At 51.3% G+C, this 21,918-nt stretch overlaps 5 protein-coding genes and 1 pseudogene across 10 annotated transcripts; all 6 read left to right on the plus strand.

The window, feature by feature from the left end:
• Positions 1-1,416: 1,416 nt before the first annotated feature.
• Positions 1,417-2,095, plus strand: LOC112889139 (annotated as a pseudogene).
• A 1,162-nt stretch (positions 2,096-3,257) lies between these two features.
• Positions 3,258-4,286, plus strand: LOC112889140 (probable long-chain-alcohol O-fatty-acyltransferase 4). The gene has a single exon (XM_025955629.1). It carries the CDS (start codon positions 3,258-3,260, stop codon positions 4,284-4,286), a length of 1,029 nt encoding a protein of 342 aa, XP_025811414.1.
• Positions 4,287-4,916: 630 nt separating this feature from the next.
• Positions 4,917-7,022, plus strand: LOC112889371 (putative anthocyanidin reductase). Of its 2 annotated transcripts, none has more exons than XM_025955958.1 (5): positions 4,917-5,130; positions 5,260-5,432; positions 5,623-5,844; positions 6,124-6,503; positions 6,693-7,022. In XM_025955958.1, exons 1-5 carry the CDS (start codon positions 5,004-5,006, stop codon positions 6,850-6,852), a joined length of 1,062 nt encoding a protein of 353 aa, XP_025811743.1. In that variant the 5' UTR covers positions 4,917-5,003; the 3' UTR covers positions 6,853-7,022. The 2 variants fall into 2 exon arrangements, with proteins under 2 accessions (XP_025811743.1, XP_025811744.1); XM_025955959.1 differs by having other exon boundaries at positions 6,072-6,503; positions 6,693-6,872.
• A 1,253-nt stretch (positions 7,023-8,275) lies between these two features.
• On the plus strand, positions 8,276-10,348 carry LOC112889369 (putative anthocyanidin reductase). 5 transcript variants are annotated; one of them, XM_025955956.1, is made up of 5 exons: positions 8,276-8,510; positions 8,676-8,848; positions 9,079-9,310; positions 9,429-9,808; positions 9,936-10,328. In XM_025955956.1, exons 1-5 carry the CDS (start codon positions 8,378-8,380, stop codon positions 10,188-10,190), a joined length of 1,173 nt encoding a protein of 390 aa, XP_025811741.1. In that variant the 5' UTR covers positions 8,276-8,377; the 3' UTR covers positions 10,191-10,328. The 5 variants fall into 5 exon arrangements, with proteins under 5 accessions (XP_025811741.1, XP_025811742.1, XP_025811739.1 ...); XM_025955957.1 differs by having other exon boundaries at positions 9,079-9,297; XM_025955954.1 differs by having other exon boundaries at positions 8,276-8,848; positions 9,079-9,297; positions 9,936-10,348.
• A 1,104-nt stretch (positions 10,349-11,452) lies between these two features.
• LOC112888648 (chaperone protein dnaJ 8, chloroplastic-like) lies at positions 11,453-12,731 on the plus strand. Its single transcript, XM_025954922.1, has 3 exons — positions 11,453-11,922; positions 12,121-12,195; positions 12,313-12,731. Exons 1-3 carry the CDS (start codon positions 11,674-11,676, stop codon positions 12,445-12,447), a joined length of 459 nt encoding a protein of 152 aa, XP_025810707.1. The 5' UTR covers positions 11,453-11,673; the 3' UTR covers positions 12,448-12,731.
• A 4,484-nt stretch (positions 12,732-17,215) lies between these two features.
• LOC112889141 (magnesium transporter MRS2-B) lies at positions 17,216-21,467 on the plus strand. Its single transcript, XM_025955630.1, has 6 exons — positions 17,216-17,222; positions 17,518-18,221; positions 20,180-20,308; positions 20,391-20,732; positions 20,830-20,877; positions 20,990-21,467. The coding sequence occupies exons 1-6, from the start codon at positions 17,216-17,218 to the stop codon at positions 21,218-21,220; spliced, it is 1,461 nt and encodes a 486-aa protein (XP_025811415.1). The 3' UTR covers positions 21,221-21,467.
• The last annotated feature ends 451 nt before the right edge of the window (positions 21,468-21,918 follow it).

The following is a 21,918-nucleotide window of genomic DNA, read 5'->3' on the forward strand; positions in this document are numbered from 1 at the left end:
CTAAACTGAGGCAGCCATCCATCCAATCCTAATAATTAGCACCTAGCATCCAATCCAGTCCAATCCAACTCCACTTAATCCAAATCCATCCAACACAATCCAAATTTCGAGCATGTCCAGCTGACTGCAAGAGTGGGAGGTACAGCGAGCCGCAAGGCCCAAACAGGCAGCCGCAAAAGCATCATGATGGAGGTTCCCCTCGGTCCCTGGCTCCTGCGAGCTCCCCACCGCCGCCACCATCAGCCATCACCGTCCTACGAGCATGCGACGCACCGGCAGGCGGCATCGCGGAGCAGGTTCTCGGCGAGGGCGGCGACCTCGATCTGGCGGTCGGCGGCGTGCGCGGCCGAGATGAGACGCGGAGAAGAGCTCGATGCCAAGGAACACGTGGAGGTTGTGTTAGTGGTCGCCGTCGTCGTGTACTTGTACCTGAGGAGATCACCGGTCATCAGATGCGCCCAGTCCGCCAACGCGGTGTCACGCGAGGTGAGGCGCTCCTCGGCCGCGGTGTGTAGCGACACCAGCAGCGCGCCCATCCTCTTATTTGTGTGCTTGGGAAGTCCAATATAAGTTGGATTATCCAGTTGTTTTTATCCATTAGAATCCAACGTTAATGGATATTAAATCAATGGATGTTCAAATTCAACTAAGTCCAAATCCAATTGAGACTATGTACTTAAATCCAATTGGGTATTGGATTAGACCCAATCCAATCCCAGGACTAGGCGCCAGGCCTCGGGATGCACGCTCGTGGCCAAAAATGAATAGATAAGAACAAGAATTAGCATGATATATTGCGGTAATGGATAGGTGCTATATTACCGTCTGAGTAGGAACCATCTTGAATTATCTACGGCTCACGGTGGCAATGACAGCGGCTTGTGCCAGGCGAATTCGAGTTCAAGATGATCCACTTACGATGAGTGGCATATTTCAAAATTTTGCAATAAAATATAGGACCACTGTTGGAGAGGGTTGTATTTTCTATGCCTAAAACTTTTTAGAAAGAACCCAATTTGAAAATATTACTACTATATTAGGTACTCTTGAATATGCTCTAAGTTAGGTTCTTAAAGTAGCCTTTTTTTCCGGATCAGCGGCTTTTTAGACCAGCGAGTGAGCATAACAGACCAGCAACTTCTAAAAAATCCCAAAACATGACTATAGTCCTACGAAAATACTTTCAGCAATTAGGGGCAATTCTACAATTAACTATCAAAAACTTATCTGCTATGGACCAAGCTACTAGGGGATCAAGTGAATTTTTATTCCTCTCTTCTACCTCTCCCCATCTCCTTCCTTTCTAATCGGACTTGCCGTGCGCGGACTCCGGGACGGTGAAGCGCATGAACAGAATGGCGGCATGCTCCACATCGAGCCTTCGAAATAAGCCAGAAGTACATCCTGTCCAAAGTCATGCCTGACCATCTCCAGAGGTACATCCTGTCGAAGCTGGTGTCGGAGAAGGAGCTGCTTACAACGCCGGCGAGAGCCCGGCGTTCGAGGTGGTCACCGACTCACCGCGCCCTGCTCCGTCGTCGCCGGCGCCACACGCTCCAGGGCGACGGCGCCAAGGTGTCACGTCGAGTCGCCGGTGACGCGCGACGAGCGCCGGTTCGGGGTGCCGAGGATGCTGCGGCAGCTGCCGGGCTCGGTGCCGCTGGCGCACGTGGACGACGTCCCCGACGCGCTCGTCTTCTGCATGGAGCGGCCGTCGTCCATGGCCGGGCGGTTCCTCTGCGCCGCCGCGTACCCGACCGTCACCGACATCGTCGATCAGTTCGCGGGCAAGTACCCGCACCTCGACCTCCTCGGAGAATGAGTCTTTGCTACTAGCATCGTATCGACTATCGAGAAGAGCTTGGCAATGCAATGCAAACAATGTGGCAACACGTTTTTCTTGGATTTTTCGGTCGAGTTGGCGTCAGGACTCGGGACACGGAGGCTGTGCCGAGCGTACACGCGCACAGCGACAGGTTGGGCGAGCTGGGGTTCAGAAACAAGTACGGGATGGGAGGAGATACTGGATGGCAGCATCGACTGCGCGGTGAGATTTAGCTTGCTCAATGCATCCAAGCTCATCGTCCAAGAATGATCACAAATCAAGCACTGCCATTTGTCAGTGCAGCGCATATGTGTTGTGTGATGTATCTGGATCCAGGTAAGCAGGAAATGCAAATGAGCGTACATGCTCCAAGCAGAAACCTGAATTTTTCTTATTTCTATTCTACTCCTGCTGTCGGGAAAAAAAGAGAGGAGAAACTAGCAGAATGGAATGGCGTGGCGTGGCAAACTCTCTCTACTATGGTCATACGGTGGTGTTTGCAGGGCCCATCTCTAAGGGCGTAAGCACCCCCAAAAGGCCAAAACCAACATGAATTGGACCGGGCCATATGCCAGCCCACTCGTCACTCGTGGCCTCTCCTCCTCCAAGCTCGTCTTGGTGGGCCAAGCAATTTCAGGCGGTGCGCTCCTGTTCGTTGTCCGCGGCGCATCGCGCATCCGCGCATGGCCCCGTGCGCACGCCGCGGCAACGCTGCCGCCCCGTCCCGGCGGCGCCACGTTCCTCGCGTCCGCGCGCTCATGCGCTGTGACCCTGGTCTCCCTCCCGCAGGCTGGGGGCTTGCTGCAACGAATCGGAGTCCGAGGTCTGCCGCGGCTGGATCGCAAGCGAAGTGACGATGGAGAGGAAGGGAAATATTGCGCCGTCGCCCGCACGTCGGCGGAACCAGCCTCATCGTTGGCCGCTGACTCTGTGCACATGTCCTTGAATGTTGACTTGCGCCGGGATGAGGTATAACCTCTGCTGTTCTTTAGGTCTTCATTCAGCCCTGGTCCGTCTGATATCAGCAGCGACATTGCCACTTTGGAGTCAGCTCTATTATTCAAGTTATTGGGAGCCACAAGTTTGCTGTATTCTAGCAGCCGCAAGGGCTGCTTGCTGCTGTAGACTACAAATATGAACGGTTTCAAGATGCATCAGGCTGAAAATGACACGAAAACGAAAATGCCACTCTCAAAACTTAACAAACTGTGGTACATGAACGTGCATTTTCAAAGCTCGAACAGATTGGCTGAGTCGTGGTCATCCGTTCAGCTCTTCTTTTTGAGGATTTTGGGAGCCGCCGGCCATGTCCCGGCCGGCTCCCATGTATATGATGAAGACGACGCGACCTGTCCCGACTCCCGAGCTCCACTCGTAGCCTCAGGCGCGCACGCCGGTGTGTTCCCGCCAGCTGCACGCGCCGGTCGACGCCATGCACCACTCCGTCGCCACCGTCCCGCTGGCGGTCACCGCCGGCATGCTATACGCGCGCGCCGCCGCCGCGTCCACCCGCCCGGGCCCGGGCCGCCTCTTTGCTTTCACCCCGGTGCTCGCCCTTCTCCTCGTGCTCCCCTTCTCCGTCCCGCTCTACGGCGCCCGGGGCCTCGCCGCCTTCTTCCTGGTCTGGCTCGGCGAGTTCAAGCTCCTCCTCCTCGCCTTCGGCCGCGGCCCGCTCGACCCGGCCCTCCGCCCCCTCCCGTTCGTGTTCACCGCCTCGCTCCCCGTCAAGCTCCGGCAGTCGCGGAGCCAAGCGGCGGACGCTGCCGTTACCACGGCGGGGACGGTCGCTCTGCCCCTCCTGTCGTCCGGCATCAAGGTCGCCGTCATGGCGTCCGTTTTCAGCCTCCTCTTCCGCTCCAAGGACACGCTGCACCCCTACGCCGCCTTCGCCCTCTACGGCGTCGTCATGTACTGCGTCCTCGACTCCCTCCTGCCGTGCCTCGCCGTGGCGGGGAGGGCGCTGGGCATGGAGATGGAGCCGCAGTTCGACCGGCCGTACCTCTCGGCCTCGCTCGGGGACTTCTGGGGCCGACGGTGGAACCTGGTGGCGTCCGCGGCGCTCCGCGCGGCGGTCCACGACCCCGTCCGGGCACGCCTCGGCGCCCCCGCCGGCGTGCTCGCCGCGTTCCTCGTGTCGGGCCTCATGCACGAGGTGGTGCTCTACTACCTCACGTTCCGGGCGCCCACGGGGCGGGTCACGGCCTTCTTCGCGCTGCACGGCGCGTGCGTCTGCGCCGAGCGGTGGTGCGCGCGCCGGTGCGTCGGGCGGGCGAGGCCGCCGCGCGTGGTGGCGACGCCGCTCGTCATGGGGTTCGTGGTGGGCACGGCGTTCTGGCTGTTCTTCCCGGCTATCTTCGGCGACGGGATGGACGACCTCTACCTCGCCGAGAACGCTGCGCTGGCGTCGTTGTTCCTTGATGCGGGGGCATGGTTGCTACGGCTGGTCGGCCTCGGCCAGTGAGCGCCCGGGGCATAGGCGTCGTCGAGACTCAAGAGGCTTGATCGCTTGGGTGCTTGGCCGGCCGACAAGTATATGAAACCAATTGTATAAGGTACTGTTGGAAATGACTTTGAGGCTTTGACTTCTGTGTACTGCGTAGTTGTGGAATTTGTATATCACGTCTAGAAAATAGTTTTGGATTTTTTTTTTGCTGAAGTGAAGCGATGCCCTCTTGCACGAATAAGAAGCTCATCCACGAAGCTCAAAACCAATCAGCCCAGTAAGTACTAAGTACTCTCGCTCTTCGTTCACTTTTTGCACGCGATGAATTTTGTTTCACAAGACAAGCCAAAAGCCAGCGAAACCAGCGAGCCGTAAATTGGCGCTGGGCAAGGCTTTTAGCCGTTGGTCTCGAGCCGTGGTCTCAGGCCGGGCCGCCGGGCCGGACCTGACTTATTTTTCTCACGTCAGTCACAGGCCTTACAATATCCGTCCAATTTTTTTGCGGGCTACATATCTAAACATAAACAGAAGATTATGGCCCAGCTATGCCAAATCGATAATTACAAGTTGGGCTGGCTTGGGCCAGGCTACACGTGACGTGGCCTCCCTTTATATAGCTCTATGCACACCAACCGCAGCGTTTGACCGACCGTAAGACGGTCAACTTTTCGCGTCCAGCTCAGGATAAGGCCCTGGCTCTCTCACTTCTCAGCAAACCGATTCAGAGACGTAGCCATGGCGGAAGAGAGGAGCAGCGGAGTGCGGGTGTGCGTCACCGGAGGCGCCGGGTTCATCGGCTCGTGGCTCGTCAAGAAACTCCTCGAGAAAGGCTACACCGTCCACGCCACCCTCCGGAACACAGGTGCGCGAGCTCCACCGTCGTTTCATGGCGGCTCGTCGCTTCGATCCACGCAGGAGGAGTGGATCGGCTCTTGTTCGTGGTTGCCTGGTTTTCGGAGATCCGAATTTGATTCATCTGGTGGCCGCGCAGGAGACGAGGAGAAGGCGGGGATGCTGCGGCGGCTGGTCCCCGGCGCGGCCGAGCGGCTGCAGCTGTTCGACGCCGACCTCTTCGACGCCGCCACCTTCGCGCCGGCGATCGCCGGGTGCCGGTTCGTCTTCCTCGTCGCCACCCCATTCGGGCTCGAAGCCGCCGGCAACAAGGTGCAGTATGTCAACTCGATCAGGCGTGCTCGACCAAACTTTTTTACTTGGGGAAATTAGAACTGACGACCATCCAAAGGGGAACCTGGACTTGGCCAGCGAAGGAATCGACGGATTCTGAACACCGAACGTTTCCACGGTTGATTTGTTGTTCGACGATACTGATTGTACCGTGCTGTCGGCTTGTCAGTACAAGAGCACGGCGGAAGCTGTCGTGGACGCGGTGCGCGCGATCCTCCGGCTGTGCGAGGAGTCCAAGACGGTGAAGCGCGTGATCCACACCGCCTCCATAACCGCCGCTTCGCCGCTGATGAAGAAGGGCTCCGGCGGCGCCGGGTACAAGGATTTCATCAGCGAATCTTGTTGGACCCCCCTTGACGTTGACTACCCTCTCCGAAGCGCGCACTTCGACGTAAGTAGTGAAAGTTCTTCTGAACGCCTGATGACAATTTTGCTGATTCTTTCCTTCAAGAAAACAACTTTGCTGATTACTGGGCATTTGCACTTTTACTTTGCCATTCCGTAGTTCCGTTTATAGTAAAAAATAGGAATTCTTCAATTACTAGTTGACGCAAACTTTATTTAGCAAAATCCTGAATTTTGTATCGACTGACAATAAGTTCCTTAATTTTTAGCCAGATCTGTATATTTTATACAATAATCAACGGCAAAAACTGGCAACCATGTGCAGAAGTACATACTGTCGAAGCTGCAGTCGGAGCAGGAACTCCTGAGCTACAACGCCGGCAAGAGCCCGGCGTTCGAGGTGGTGACCCTGCCCCTGGGCCTCGTCGCCGGCGACACGGTCCTCGGCCGCGTCCCGGAGACGACGGAGAGCGCCGTGTCGCCCGTGTCCCGCAACGAGGCCTACTCCGGGCTCCCGCGCATACTGCAGCAGCTCCTGGGCTCGCTGCCGCTGGTGCACGTCGACGACGCCTGCGACGCGCTCCTCTTCTGCATGGACCAACCCTCCGTCGCCGGCCGGTTCCTCTGCGCCGCCGCGTACCCGACCATCAACGACGTCGCCGACCACTTCGCCGAGAAGTTCCCGCACCTCGACATCCTCAGAGAGTAAAGCCTTCGCACCATCTTTTTTTTACCTGCTCGAGAAAATACAAACCAACAAGAAGGATTTAAGAAACGAACGGGATGCGGATATAGTTTCATTGATTTTCTATTTGACTTGTTCGCACGTGTGATCTGAGTATCCAACAAGATTGCTATTTTGCCTGATGTTTCCATCCATTGAATCTGCATCAGAACGGAGGCGGTGGCGAGGGTGCAACCTGAGGGGGACAAGTTGGGGGAGCTGGGATTCAGGTACAAGTACGGGATGGAGGAGATTCTTGACAGCAGCGTTGCCTGCGCGGCGAGATTGGGTTCTCTTGATGCATCCAAGCTCAACCTGCAGAAAGGATAAACCTGGAAGGCTAAGCATAGCCGTAGGATGGACTTGTGTTGTTTTTCGTTGATGTTTGTTCAATGGGCAATTATGCCTTCCTTTAAAATAAAGCACCGACCCCGTTATATGCAGGCTTCATAAATAAAACTTTTCAGGAATATTCCATATATGTTTTCTTTTAAGGACAATGAAGAGCAAACTCCTCTTAAAATAGAAATAATTGTAAAAAATTATGGCAAGTTAGACGATTTTTTTAAATCCCGTCTTTATTTTAATTCCTTAATGGTAGCCACACGCACTCACTGATCAACCAATGTAGTTGCCGCATAGCTTCAAGTGCATTTTGGTTAGCTTTAAGCTTATCAAGAGTTTCCTTAGAGTTTGGCGCATTCAGAGTGAAAATCCTAGTTTCCTCAAGTTTGGGCCTTTGGGGTGCCATTTTCCGCCTTATGTAATAATTATTGTACGATGGAGAGATTTGGTATAATTATTGTTGCAAAAGGCATTTGAAGAAATGGGGGTATCTAGGAAGATATAAAACTTGTAGGTATACAATAAATTATTAAGATGTAGATGGACATTTGAAGAAAATATATATCTTTGCTGATGGGGCAAGCTATGCTCAACCTAGTCCTGATAAGCCATTCTCTCCAAAAGCTTCTTCAGACCAAGCTATGCTCACTTCAAGTGTTTTACTATAATTATTTAATTTTCATGTCGGACAATTACGCGCACTACAACACTCTTCTTTTTTCCTTTTTAGGAAGGAAAAAAATAGATAAACCACCTCATGTGTCATGTGGAGTCTGAGCTTCAGATTCTCCGTAGCCGCTTTGTTGCAAATGCCTGTCTCTACTCAGCTTTCTTGTAAAAAACCACCCCAACGAGCACATGCTTAACGGATTCCGTCAATTGCCAATTTTTGCTGATTTAGAGCCGCAAAAGACCAAGCTAACTAACTCAAGCTTGTAAGAACAGGCTTATTCATCTTTTCACTGTAAAAAAAATCGCGCCTCAAAAAATATCTATAAAAGTATGTATAGGGATCTCTTTTGAAGATCCAACTATTAGATTTACACGACCTTTAATACAGACAAGTCTTCTGTATGTCTCCTATCCTATGCAGTACTGCAGAAGGACTCATCCCACCGACACATGGGTCCCGGTGCAGTGGGGCCCGTATGTCACGTATGTCAGTGGGAGCAAGTCGCTCTGCAGTGCTGCAGAGGAATAGCTTCCCTCTAACATAGTCACACAACATGAATCATTTGTACGGGCTGTAAATCTAAATATGAACAAAAGATTAAGGCACAACTATGTCAAAATCGAAAATTACTGGTTTGGCTAAGTTGTCAACCCGTGACGTAGTAGCCTCTCCTGCTTATTTTGAGTTATTTCTCCATGTACGCACCAAGCGCACATATTGTCCAGCTCATGTAAAATTACTCAACAGATGGTCAGTTTTCTCGCTTCACTTTACAGCGAGCCCATCCGGTCCCACCCCATCGACCATCACCATTAATCAGGATTGAGGAGGCCAGCCATGGCGGAAGAGGGGAAGAGCAGCAGCGGAGTGCGGGTGTGCGTCACCGGAGGCGCCGGGTTCATCGGCTCGTGGCTCGTCAAGAAGCTCCTCGAGAGAGGCTACACCGTCCACGCCACCCTGCGGGACACCGGTGCGCGCGGCGTGCTCCTCCGTCTCATGGCGCCTCGCTCCGATCCACCGCGTCGCGTCGGGGAATCCGCCAAAAAGCTCAAGGAGCGGAGGCTGGTCGCCGATCGGCTCCTGTGTGTGGTTGCCCGGTTCAGATATCTGATTCCGATTCGTCTGGTGGCCGCAGGGGACGAGGAGAAGGCCGGGCTGCTGCGGCGGCTGGTCCCCGCCGCGGCGGAGCGGCTGCGGTTGTTCGAGGCCGACCTCTTCGACGCCGCCACCTTCGCGCCGGCGATCGCTGGGTGCCGGTTCGTCTTCCTCGTCGCCACGCCGTACGGGCTCGAAGCCGCCAGCTCCAAGGTGAAGTTCACCAATCGTTTTGCTGTCGAACAAGTCATGACCAAACTTTTACACCTGCGGAGAGATGCCCTGCCCGAACAAAGAATTGAATTTCATACCGTTCGAAAAAAAAAGAATTGGATTTCATCAACGAAGGAATCAAAAGGATTGTGAGGAGAGAAAAGAACTAACACAGTTTCTTAAAAAAAAAAAGAACTAACACAATTATATTGTTGATAATGATCCTGCAGTATAAGACCACGGCGGAAGCAGCAGTGGCCGCGGCGCGCGTGATCCTTCGGCAGTGCGAGGAGTCGCAGACGGTGAAGCGCGTGATCCACACCGCCTCCATAGCGTCCGCCTCGCCGCTGAAGGAGGGCGGCGCCGGCGCCGGCTACAAGGATTTCATCAGCGAGTCTTGCTGGACCCCGCTCAACGTTGACTACCCTCTGCGCAGCGCGCACTTCGACGTAAGCAGTGAAGGTTCTTCCGATCCGGCGATCAGTCTGATGATAATTTTCTCCCGGATTTCTGCACCCCCCAAAGGCCAAAGCTTGATGATGGATTTTAACAACGACCAGAACCTGACGAACATCTGCAGGAGTACATACTGTCGAAGCTGCAGTCGGAGCGGGAGCTCCTGAGCTACAATGCCGGCGAGCGCCCGGCGTTCGAGGTGGTGACCCTGCCCCTGGGCCTCGTCGCGGGCGACACGGTCCTCGGCCGCGCCCCGGAGACGCTGGAGCACGCCGTGTCGCCGGTGTCCCGGAACGGGCCCTCCTTCGCGTTCCTGCGCCTGCTGCAGAGGCTGCTCGGCTCGCTGCCGCTGGTGCACGTGGACGACGCCTGCGACGCGCTCATCTTCTGCGCGGACCAACCCTCCGTCGCCGGCCGGTTCCTCTGCGCCGCCGCCTACCCGACCATCCACAACGTCGCCGCCCACTTCGCCAGCAGGTTCCCCAATCTCGACGTCCTCAGAGAGTAAGCCCGCCGTACCCGTACCTTGCTGTCACGCGCGTGGCAAGTGGCAACAGAACAAAACCGAACACGAGTTCGTATCTGGCGGCGGCGAGATGATTCTGTTTGCTGATCCGGTCGACTGCTTCAGGACGGAGGCGGTGGCGAGGGTGCAGCCTGCCGAGGACAAGCTGGGCGCGCTGGGCTTCAGGTACAGGTACGGCATGGAGGAGATCCTCGACGGCAGCGTTGCCTGCGCGGCGAGGTTGGGTTCTCTCGACGTGGCCAAGCTCAGCGTGCAGAAAGAGTGAAAAAGCAGGAAGGCTCATGCGTTTTAGGTTTTGAGTTTTTTAAGTGTTTTGCACGTTCCAAACTGCCACTGAATCTAGCAAACTTGAACAGTTGAACGTGACCTGGCTGTACCTTCATCGTGCATGTTAAATTCGGTGTTTGGCTTTTCCTATTGTGAGCGTAAGCCCTGCTTGCAGGCTTGTGTTTCGTACGGAATGTGAACTGTATCCCAAAAAATTCTACCTGCATTTTATTCCCCTTTTGGGACTAAAATCTATCTGCAAGGTGTCAAGGTGCTTGCAGCGCTTTGTCAAAAGAAAATCTGCACCGAGAACCTTCTGTGCGGATAACGTAGATCTTTCGTTGAGAGCAACGGGGGGGATTGAATCGGTCGCCATCGACGCTGACTCGGATCATCCCATCACGTGACCGTGTCTCAAGCTCTTGTAGCCCGTTGAAGATAAAAACGCCTCCGCATCAAAGATTCTAACTCTACTCTGATTAATGTAAGCTCTTGTGATTTGCCCTAAAAAAACATAAAAACGCCTCTGGCCCTATGGAAGCTTACGGGAACGGTGCAGCTACCTGCCGTGTGGAAACGCGACGCTAGGGCTGGTCCTGTCCTGCGATCGTACCGTATCGCGTCGCCTTGGTTTCACCGGACGCTGTCGTCTTCGGGACACCCGGCACGTCCGGGGAAGGGGTCGTCACCGTCCCTGAGCATTGACGAAGCTCCTGGGGAAGAAGGTGAAATTTGCACGGAGACGGAGATGCGCCCGAAATTGGGATCCAACGCGTACGTCCCAAGAAAACCAGCGAGCTTCCCGGACCCTTCGCCCGCAACGCCTTCTCGTCTTCCCGCCGGTGGCTGCCGTGGCGGTAGCTGCTGGACAGCATCGCGGTGAAAGTGAACGCCCCCCCCACCCCCCCCCCCCCCCCACAACCACTTCCTAGCTAGAAAGATATGATGGCGTGCGACCGACCGTGCGCCACCGCGCCCGGCACGTTCCCACAGTGCCGCCTCGTGACGTTTCCACCGACCGCGATCGGCGCGCCTGGCCGTATCCGCCTGGCCAAACCGGCCTCGCCAACCAACCTCCGGCAGGCAGGCAGCCAGTCGCCGCGCGTTGGCCACTTGGCCGGCCGCTTGCACGCGGCGCCAGAAGCTTCCCAGGCCGTTTTCCCCGTCCTCGGAAAACCCGTGCACCCCGGGGCTCGGATAGGAGGACCACACGCGCGGCCGCGCTGTCGATCTCAGCCGCTACCGGCCGCCCCACGCGTGCGCCAGGGGCCAGCGTGGGAAACAACGGGTCCCGCTGGCTGCCTATTCCCCCGTGATCCAAACGTGCGGAGAGGTCGCCGGCCCCGACCGTCTCCTCCCCCACCTCCCTCCATAAAGGACCCCACGCGCGGCCCCCACGGCACACGGCCAATCCGGAAGCACTTCTACTTCTCCTCCGTTCTCACGCAGCTCGGGCAAACTCGTTTGCTTGGCGCCTCGTGCACTCGTGCTCGTCCTCGCGTGCTGATCCGTCCTTGCTTCGATCCTCTCTCTTTCCCTCTCTTTCCCTCGTGAGCTCGCGGGCGGCGGCGTCGGGATGGCCGTCGGCGGAGGCGTGCGCGTGGCGTCGTCGGTGGAGGTGTGGGGACGGGGGCTGAGCAGCGGCGGCGGCGGCAGCAGGGCGGGGAGGCGCGGCGCCGCGGCGGCGACCGTCAGGTGCAGCTGCGTGGGCGAGGCGGGGCCGGCCTCAGGGGGCCTGGCGGAGGAGCACTACCGGACGCTGCGGCTGCGCCCGGGGGCTACAAGGGGCGAGGTCAAGAAGGCCTTCCGCCGCCTCGCGCTCATGGTGCGTTTCCCCGCAGATCCAGCTACCATTTTCCATGATCGCAAAAGAAAAAAAAGCTACCATTTTCCACCCTCATCGGCGTTTGATTTTTACGATTTACCGCGGCAGTAAAGCGCTAGATTCATTTCCTTTTTCATCACTCTGACGACGTGTCGATTCCTCTGACGAGTTCCTTTCCCGTGCGTCGTCCTCGTGCAGTACCACCCGGACGTCCGCAAGGAGAGCGACGGCGACGGCGGCGTCCAGTTCCAGAGGATCAACGTGGCCTATCAGGTTGGTAAAAGGCTTACTTATACTTGCCCAGAATAGCCCCCGCCCCTTTCGTCTCTGCTTCCCCCCCCCCCCCCCCCCTTCCTGCTGGTTGACCTGACGCAAATCCACTGGCTGCAGATGCTGATGAGCAACATGAGGGAGGCCGAGGAGCGGCTCGAGTACTGGCGCCTCAAGTACGGCCTCAACGACCAGGATCTCGACAGGTACAGGTACTACCTCAACGAGGACGACGACGACTGGCTCGACATGTGAAGAAGCTGAAGCAACCAGTCGATAGGCGGAGGATTTACACAGCTCGCCTATCGACATTGTTCATCTTAGCACCGGTTGATTCTTCTTGTTGCCATGGCAGAGGCAGCAGCACTGTGATCTCATCTGCTTGTGTATACTGAAGCACTGTGTACTCCTCCCCTATTTTATTGTGGGTGAAAGGATACATACTGCATGCAGACAGATTAAAGTGTACTGACATTCGTGTATCAGAACGATCTCTTCTAGCTTTTCAAAGAAAAAATGATCTGTTGTTTATATACCAAGACTTATCGATGTTCTAGTAAAAAAAAAGACTTATTGATATTAGTTATCACTGATTGCGATATTTGGAATGGTTCACTAATTCATGCTTCACAGTTCGCTGAAGGTTTTTCTGAACCTGTCTGGTTTCTGAACTATGTTGGGACGACAGCAGTGCCCTGTCCTTGTGACCACATCTGAAATGAGTACCAGATGATGCAAGGTTTTAAGTTCTGACGAACTTGCCGTGTAACTGAATCACAGGATGATTGACCCACATAATCAGATACTTCAGAACCTTTCGTGCACACTCGAAGTTCAGTGGACACGGATCATTCATCTCATCTGTTTGTTTTGCTTCAGCGTACTAATCACGTAGCTGACGTGCTCCTCCATTCATGCTTTCCAGCTGAAGATTGGCTGAACCACACAAAAGCACACGTCTCTTTTGCTTTCGTCTGAGAAATCAACTTCGCTCATTGGAAGTGATTCTGTTGAATGCTACTCCTTCCATTCGTTCCAAATTATAGGCTGTTTTGGTATTTCTAAATGCATAATTTTTGCTATGCACTTAGATATACATTATATATACATAAATAAATACTATGCATCTAGAAATGCTAAAACGATCTATAATTTGGAACTGAGGGAGTAGTAACTACTAGCCCGTTGGTTAATGTTTTTTTGCAGTTTAGGATATTAATTTGATTGCTATATTGCTCAGATTTTCAGTGCATCTATTATTGGCGGTGTTGTCACAGTTAGCCGTCGTAGATGTTGTGTTCTGCTGTCAACCACTTCAGGAGCCGTTGTTTGGCCAATCTAGGCATTCCTGTTTATCAATATAATAATCCGCAGCATCCTGCTCAGTTCGTTTAAAAAAGTGATATTCATTTGATTATCAACACATCAAAATTTGCTGATTTGGAGGATCATGCATTTGAGTAACATAATTGCCTTTCCAAAGTGAGGTTTAGGTCTGGCTAGCTCATCTAGTGATGAGACAATGGGCCTTCAGTGTTCAGTGCTGTCAACCTCTGCTTTTAATTTGCCTTGCACCAGTATGTGGTGGATGGCTAGTCAGCTTGATGTAGACAAGGAAAGAAATGCTACCTAAGATACCTTTGTTAGGGGGCGTTTGATTCCACGGGATTAAACTTTACTCCATGTCACATTAAATATTTGATTACGAGCATTAAATATATATATAGACTAATTATAAAATTAATTGTGCAAATAGAGACTAATTTACGATACGAATCTATTAAGCCTAATTAGTTCATAATTTGACATATGATGCTACGGTAAATATATACTAATGATGGATTAATTAGGCTTAATAGATTCATCTCACGAATTAGCCTCCATCTGTGTAATTAGTTTTATAGTTACCTTATATCTAGTTCTTATAATTAGCATCCGAAGATTCGATGTGACAGGAACTAAACTTTAAACTTTAGTCCCTGCAACCAAGCACCCCCTTAATCTCTCCAAACTCATCAGTGTCCTCGTAGCGCCAATAATGTATAAGTGGGGATCCATGGCTCACCATGTGCCAACAAATTATTTTTTCTTGCAAGCCATATTAATAGTCAACGTGCTTCCTGATATTTCTCACTGCTGGGTAAAGGCCTTTTTCAGACTAAAATTTCTCTAAAGCTATAGTTTGCAGTTCATTTCTGCTACGGTGCTACCAATTTCTTCGTTTATGCAGTATGCTTTGCCTGAACTATGTTTTACTTATCATAGTCTAATTTTTCCAAAGATTTGTCACGACTCTTGATTTGCATAACAACAGTGGTTGTTCTCCTTTTTTTTTTGCAATCTAGTAATGCATCTGCTATATTTTTTCCCCCGCTGGCAGCATTTAAGTTTCATGAGGAAAAAAAAACTTTTTGTGAACTTGAGCCCTAAATCTGATTTCCTGTGGTCCAACCCTACAAGATGCAACCAGAAATCTTTCTTCTTACAATCTTACCTATAACCCATCACATTTTCCGCCTTAAATTGGGGTGGGTGCACACGTGAAAGATCTCGTTTTCCTAACTCTTGTTTCCTGTGCAGAGAGTTGACATGAACATCAATTCAAATCAACACTGCAAATTGCAACTTGCTGCTAAAAAAAAGAGCCTTGGTGCTGACATCAAACAGTGAAGCATGTGCAGTTCAATGTCAACTAAGGCTGAATTCGTTTCCTAGGGTCTAAAGTTTAGAGGTGTTACATCAAAGAGAATCTTGTCATTTAGAAGTATTAAATAAAGTCTAATTATAAAATTAATTGCAGAACCCTTGGAATTCGCGAGACGAATCTAATAAGGTATATTAGTCCATGATTAGCGGATGATTACTGTAGCACCACTGTGGCAAATTGTGGATTAATTAGGCTCATTAAATTTGTCTCGCGAATTAGCACCCATCTACGCAAAAAATTTTATAAACAGATTTTATTTAATACTTCTAAATAGCAAGATTCTCTTTGATATGACGGGTCTAAACTTTAGAGGGGAGGAAACGAACACACCCTAAAGCCTCTTCGCCATCATCTGCCTGCCCTTCTCATTGTGATGTGTCATCACTCTATGGACGTCTTTTCCTTTTCCGCATGAGTAAATGCAAGATTCTAAACAAAGGGAGAACTCATACTACAACTCACTAATTTTGCCATCATCGTCTCATCAATTGTGCTCTCTCGATCACACAAGAATGCCCTATTCGACCCAAGATCGTGATCCTGACAACATGGCCTTGATTTCATGGGTTGCTAGGCTTGCGTGGTGGCTTTCGCATCTCTGGCTGCGGCCAGGGGTACGTTGTCGCACTTTGTCAATATGGTCTCCTGCAGCGGACCGCGGCGGCTAGTGTTGCTTGACAACCGTCAGTGCAGCGTGGGACAGACAACGTTTGCGGCATCGGCATCGTGGGATGACTTGCTTGCAGTGGACTGGGGCGGGTGGCTTAGCTCCGCTGGGCTACACCTGTGTGGTACGTCGTCGGAAGACGGCGCAAGCGACTACCTTAGCTTGCTGCCGGTATAGCGACGGGAGCCTCATGTGCAGGTGGAGCAACGAGACGATGTCAACCTTCGACGATGGCTTAACTGTTTGATGGAGGCTCTAGGAAGCGGGGCATCACTACCCTCCATCCTGATGGCGACTTCTGAAACGGATCCGTGATGTGGAGTGCTGTGGCGGATGTGGCAAGAACCCCACATGCGACTTCTGAAATGGATCCGTGACGTGGAGTGCTGTGGCGGACGTGGCGAGGCCCCCGCATGCGGTATTTCTTCGAGGCGACGAGAGTGAGGTGGAGTCCAACGGCGGAAGTGGCGAGACCCCTATGCGTTTGTGCTTTCATGGTGGCGACTGTGTGGCAGCCTGCGAGAGGTCCGGATCTGGCGTTTTTCACCCTACCAGGTGTAGCGTGGTGTTGTAGTGGCACTTCGGCGATGGGTCCCGCATGGCGGTGACTTTCTTGGTACGGTGCTGTCTGTGTTTCTCTAGGGTTCCTGTTGACGTGGGGTCACGACTGAATGTTTCGGCAGCGGCTTGTTGAGAGTGTGAATGCTGGTGGGCGCCGCGTTTAGACTTCGACCTTGCTGTCGTTGTCGAGTGGAGTGGTGCAGCCGCGTTGATGTCCCAACCTAACCGGTTGGCATTTTTTTGTGTTAAGAGCGGCTGTTGTTGTGTATTTGAGTTGAGTTGGCGTAGTACGACGTGAGGTGATGTTCCAATCCAACCGTTTGGTGTTATCTTTTTGTTGTTTGTCCAATCTGGATTTATTCTTCTTTTTAATATAATCGGCAGCTCTCCAACCTAGTTCGTTTTATTTTTTTAAAACAAAAAGCAGGAGCTCTGCCGCTCAATTAAGATGATAGAAAATATGTACAAGAAAGATTAGCCCAACGAGATGCAGACTCCCGAGAGTCTAACGAACCCACACGATACGGTTGAGCATAAACACGACACACTGCAATAGGTCATCATTGCCGAGTATGGAAGCAAAGATGCTAGCAGCTCCGACTTCCCATGGCAGCCCACCACAAACCACACACCGATGTTTCCAAAGTAAGCGGCTACAACCAATTATCGTTGCCAAACTCGAATCGCAAAAAGCAGCTCTGACTTCCGGTCATGAACCCACGCTTCGCTCCCAGCGGATGTAGACCCTAGTAGAGACCTAGACTACGACGGAGGGGGAGGGTCGCCACGTGTCATTGTTGCCGAGCCGCGTTCCCGACGCAGCAGCTCCGACTTCACGTTGCAAAACCCGGCTCCACGCGTCGACCAGGCGCCAAGAAGCGAGAGCATCTGCCTAGGAGACTTCGAAGCCACGACGAAATCCAAATGCAATACATTCAGGAAGGGATACACCAATGACGCCGTCATCGCACGTTTATAATGGATCGGGTTTTCACCTCTGGATATCAACGCTTGGGGAAAGCATGACGCCCCGGCGCCCAGCAACGTCGCCGTCGTCAAAACTTTCACTCAAGACCCCACTAGCGCCAATGTCGGGTAAAGGAGCCGGACTCCTCACCATCCATCACTTTCAATACCGCTGTCCCGCCGCCCCACGGAAGCCTCATTAGAGGGCAAACGACGCCCCGGCTGCAATTCCATGCAGGTAATTTGACTCTCGTTGATAAATTAGCGGAATTCACGAATTCTATATCGCATGATCGTTCTGTTCATATCTCTTAAGCAAAAGAAAACTAGTTAACATGCTACTCTGGTAGATCATCGGATTCCAATTCGACGATCGCTTAGGTCAAGATGCAGATATGAGGTTGCAAATTTTGAAAGTGCCTAGGCGGACGTCCCCGGAGGCCTGGGCCGCACGTTTCACCAAGCAGCAGCGCACACACGGCCTCCCTCCCCCTCTCTTCGACTGGGAGACTCCACGCGACACACGAGCGCGGGGGCCCATCTGCAAAAAGACCTCACCGCCCCCATCCCCGGCCAATCACCCGCCGGCGCGCCATGGCCGCCGCCGGGGACTCCGCCAAGCAGCCGCTCCTCCCCCGCGCGCACCCGCCCCACGTCGCGTCGGCGTCCTCGCCGGCCCTCCCGTCCGTGCCCCCCGGGTCCGCGGGCCGCCGCTTCCCGGGGGGGCTCGACGTCCCCAACCTGAAGAAGCGCGGCGGCGGCACGCGCAGCTGGATCCGCGTCGAGGCCGCCACGGCCTCCGTGCAGACGCTGGAGATCGACAAGGCCACCATGATGCGGCGCTGCGAGCTCCCCGCGCGGGACCTCCGCCTGCTCGACCCGCTCTTCGTCTACCCCTCCACCGTCCTGGGGCGCGAGCGCGCCATCGTCGTCAACCTCGAGCAGATCCGGTGCGTCATCACCGCCGACGAGGTGCTCCTGCTCAACTCCCTCGACAGCTACGTCCTCCAGTACGCCGCCGAGCTCCAGCGCCGCCTGCTCCAGCGCGCCGAGGGCGACGAGCTGCCCTTCGAGTTCCGCGCGCTCGAGCTCGCCCTCGAGGCCGCCTGCTCCTTCCTCGATGCACAGGTGATCATCAAAACTCCTCAATTCATGCTCTTCCTTTTTTTTTTCTCCCCGGTCTGTTTGACTCTTGCGCGATTGATTAGGATACGGTGAGATGATGCTATCCTGTGTCTGAACTGTATTCGATATTGCGCTTTAGTTTGGATAGTTGAGCGAGAGTGGGTTCACTGGTTCAGTTCACGCGATTAGTGCAAATTGAGTCTTACACGCTTCGCAACGGTGCAATTGGCTCAATGTTTTGAGCTTCAGCTCTTTAGTCTTTACAAGGGCTATAATGAGAGGTTTAGTTTTTCTGATATCATGTTGCAGGTGATTGGATCAAAATTTCAGTGATCAGTGTTGGTTCTAGTTCTTGTACGCTGAATGGAATGCCTTGATTTCACAATTGTTGCTGTGCATCAAGTAAAAGTGTTGCAGCTGATCTTTTTAATGATGATTTGAACACATTTCATAAACGAGGCAATTTTTTGTTTTAGTTATTTTATTTCTTTCAGTTGAGCAGAGATTGGCAGCTCCATTTTGTTTTCTGTTTTGGTATCTAGTATATACTGAGATGTAAAGATTGGTGTCTACTTACATTATGGTGAACAATTGTATCAGTCTGCTGCTTCTTTGATTCCAAATTCAGGTAATGTAGCACTTTAACGGAGAAAAGTTTTATAGTTGGTTGAATATCAATATACCCTATTATCCAAGTGTCTTCTGGTAATCTAGGATTGGTGTCTTTGCTAAGAGCTATGGTAGTTGGTGCGACTGTTCAAAAGTTGGATTTTGTGAATTAAGAAAAAGTTGGATGTTGCTGAAGATGGGATTTCTAATTTGGAGCATGTTAGGTAGGCATATTGACATATATATAACATTAACAAGTAATACAGATGTTTTCTGCCGTAAACTGTTTTATGTGCAGATTCTTTCCTTCCTTAGGCAGTTTCTTTGATGCTTTCTCCCCTTGATAACCAAGGAACTGATGCTTTCTCCAACAAATGTCAATAGGCTTTACTTTGTCAACATTAAGTTGTTTAATGATCATAAGCACACAAAATGGAATAATACCTTTTTTCGGCCCTTGTCTTTGAAGTACTTAAACTTAGGAATTATTCCCGTATTACCATATGAGATCGAAGAGACTTTCAGAAGTGGGTGAAGGATGGTGAACTGAATCGATACAGAAATACATATCACTTTCAACCAACTTGTCGTATTAATTAATGCATCGTGTCACATTGTTTGGTATCATAACTGGGAAATTCTAAGAAAAGATAGTCATTAATTTTCAAAATGACCTGATTCTGACAGCCCATCGTGGCAATCTAATGACAGCTGCTTGTGGTGTGCTGTGCTCTGTTGTGCGTTTGTCCTCTTCAATGTGTATGTTAATGTAGTATTTTCCATGTCTAACTGTGCTTTTGATTGAGAACCTTTCTTTTAATAATAAGTCAATGCATCCATGGATGTTGAAAGTTCATAAGTTTGCAATATTCTGTTTGTAAAAGCTGCATACATGAAAATCACATGCACACTACTGTGTCAACACCCTGCAGTAACTTTTCATGCACAAAGTTTCTTTTATGATTAATTGAATATTACTATTGGCAATTTATGTTTGTAAAAATTGCATACAAAATACAAGAAACATCCGCAGGACAAAACTGTGTCACTGCTTTACAGTAACTATCCAAGCACCTAGTAAACTCAGGTCACGACAAGTTTTTTCAGTTCATGCTGCCTGAGAAACTCATGGCTGATGTTAGGTTACAGGCTTTAGAGTTTTTGCTACAAAAATGCTCTGTTACCAGTTGCTACGATCTTATGTATTTTATGTCTTGATTGAAGAATGCTTCTCACATGGTCAAAATAACAAGGCTTGGGGTAGACTTGCCTTGTGTATAATCATGCTGATTGCCTTGACAATAATTTATATCGATGGATATGTTAATGTGCATTTTTCTGCTTCTGTACAGGCGGCAGAATTGGAAATTGAAGCATATCCACTATTAGATGAGCTGACATCTAAAATCAGTACTCTAAATTTGGAACGTGTCCGGCGACTCAAAAGTAGACTAGTTGCTTTGACCAGAAGAGTTCAGAAGGTAAATTTCATCCTAATCTCGATCAAGATTTCTTGTCTCAGATCATTAGTTTAGACCAATTTGTTGCTGTGTCTTGCAATAGGTTAGAGATGAAATAGAACAGCTAATGGATGATGATGGTGATATGGCTGAAATGTATCTCACCGAGAAAAAGTTGAGGATGGAATCATCTGTCTTTGGTGATCAGTCTTTGTTGGGCTACAATTCAGCAGGCGCTGCTGGGACGTCAGCTTCAGCTCCTGTATCTCCAGTCTCATCACCCACAGAATCGCGAAAGCTGGAGAAAGCATTCAGCTTGTGTAGAAGTAGGCATGATAGCGTGAAGAGCTCAGATAACACAACAACAGAACACATTGAAGAGTTGGAGATGTTACTGGAAGCTTATTTCGTTGTCATCGACAGTACTCTCAACAAGCTGACATCGGTACTAAGCCACATCTTCAACAAATCTCATATCTGGTTATTTTCTGTAATATAGGATATAGGTGTCAAAAGGGTCTGATCCGTTTTCCTCCTTTCAGCTTAAAGAGTACATTGATGACACGGAAGACTTTATCAACATTCAGCTGGTACATCAACATATTTCATACCCCCTTATCCAGGAATTGCACATCAGATTTATGCATTTCTCACGATTGGTTTTGAGCTAACTGATTTGCTGCAACCTCCATGTGTTCCCAGGACAATGTGCGGAACCAGCTGATCCAGTTTGAGTTGCTGCTAACGACTGCAACATTTGTTGTGGCCATTTTTGGAGTGGTCGCTGGGGTATTTGGGATGAACTTCGAGTCTACAGTTTTCAAAATACATAACGCGTTCTCGTGGGTCCTCATCATTACTGGAGTGGTCGGCGCTTTCATCTTCTTCTCGTTCCTTTGGTTCTTCAAGTACAAGAGACTGATGCCTCTGTAGAGCGTATATGCCACACATAGGACCGATGAATTAGTCGATATCTCTCAGTTTTCGACCCTGCTGAGGTACTCGATCAGAACCCTGGATTTCTGCCGTTGTAAATTGCCATTCTTTTACAGGTTTACGGCATGCCTACCGAGAATTCTGGTGAAAAATTGTAGTTCTCCTGACATGGTGGCTGCGATGTACAAGGGAATAACATTACAATTTATAGAAATAAAATATCAATCAGTTCTACATCCAAGAAGTTGCTGCACTGTGCCATCTGGATCAGTTGGTGTTTTATGTTCCTGATTCTTCTTGGGTCTAAACAAGAGATATGTTTCTTTTCCATCTGTACTTGTTCTAGTAGGTTACCAGTGCATTCCTGAGATAGACCAGACCAGTGCCTGGATACTGACCTGCAGCTACGTGGCGGTGCCACGATGTCACGGCTCTACGTGTTGCTCCCCGCGTGTCCTCTTGCCGCTTAACCTGCTGCCGTGCCACCATAAAGCTGCTTCTAGTACCTCATAACACGTTTCAGCAACATCGGCACGGAGCAAGAAACAGAAAGCTTTCCTGGTCCGCAGTGGAGAGAGAACCATCAGGGAACAGCGTCGCCCGTCCGTCATGTGGCCGGAGAAGATGAAGGCGTGGGCGTCCATGGCCGACGACCCGCTCAAGAGCGGGTCGTCGGCGTCGTCACACCCGTCGAG

Source organism: Panicum hallii, chromosome 4 (genome assembly GCF_002211085.1).
Source record: "Panicum hallii strain FIL2 chromosome 4, PHallii_v3.1, whole genome shotgun sequence".
Classification (NCBI taxonomy): domain Eukaryota; kingdom Viridiplantae; phylum Streptophyta; class Magnoliopsida; order Poales; family Poaceae; genus Panicum; species Panicum hallii.

Bases quoted from the DNA above. Each gene is read 5' to 3' on its own strand.
- LOC112889140 (XM_025955629.1), top strand. From the start codon at position 3,258: ATGCACCACTCCGTCGCCACCGTCCCGCTGGCGGTCACCGCCGGCATG.
- LOC112889371 (XM_025955958.1), top strand. From the start codon at position 5,004: ATGGCGGAAGAGAGGAGCAGCGGAGTGCGGGTGTGCGTCACCGGAGGC. The intron at 5,131-5,259 runs GTGCGCGAGCTC...GTGGCCGCGCAG, and splicing joins CGCCACCCTCCGGAACACAG to GAGACGAGGAGAAGGCGGGG. The intron at 6,504-6,692 runs GTAAAGCCTTCG...AATCTGCATCAG, and splicing joins CACCTCGACATCCTCAGAGA to AACGGAGGCGGTGGCGAGGG.
- LOC112889369 (XM_025955953.1), top strand. From the start codon at position 8,378: ATGGCGGAAGAGGGGAAGAGCAGCAGCGGAGTGCGGGTGTGCGTCACC. The intron at 8,849-9,078 runs GTGAAGTTCACC...ATGATCCTGCAG, and splicing joins TCGAAGCCGCCAGCTCCAAG to TATAAGACCACGGCGGAAGC. The intron at 9,809-9,935 runs GTAAGCCCGCCG...CGACTGCTTCAG, and splicing joins AATCTCGACGTCCTCAGAGA to GACGGAGGCGGTGGCGAGGG.
- LOC112888648 (XM_025954922.1), top strand. From the start codon at position 11,674: ATGGCCGTCGGCGGAGGCGTGCGCGTGGCGTCGTCGGTGGAGGTGTGG. The intron at 11,923-12,120 runs GTGCGTTTCCCC...GTCCTCGTGCAG, and splicing joins TCCGCCGCCTCGCGCTCATG to TACCACCCGGACGTCCGCAA. The intron at 12,196-12,312 runs GTTGGTAAAAGG...CACTGGCTGCAG, and splicing joins GGATCAACGTGGCCTATCAG to ATGCTGATGAGCAACATGAG.
- LOC112889141 (XM_025955630.1), top strand. The intron at 18,222-20,179 runs GTGATCATCAAA...GCTTCTGTACAG, and splicing joins GCTCCTTCCTCGATGCACAG to GCGGCAGAATTGGAAATTGA. The intron at 20,878-20,989 runs GTACATCAACAT...ATGTGTTCCCAG, and splicing joins ACTTTATCAACATTCAGCTG to GACAATGTGCGGAACCAGCT.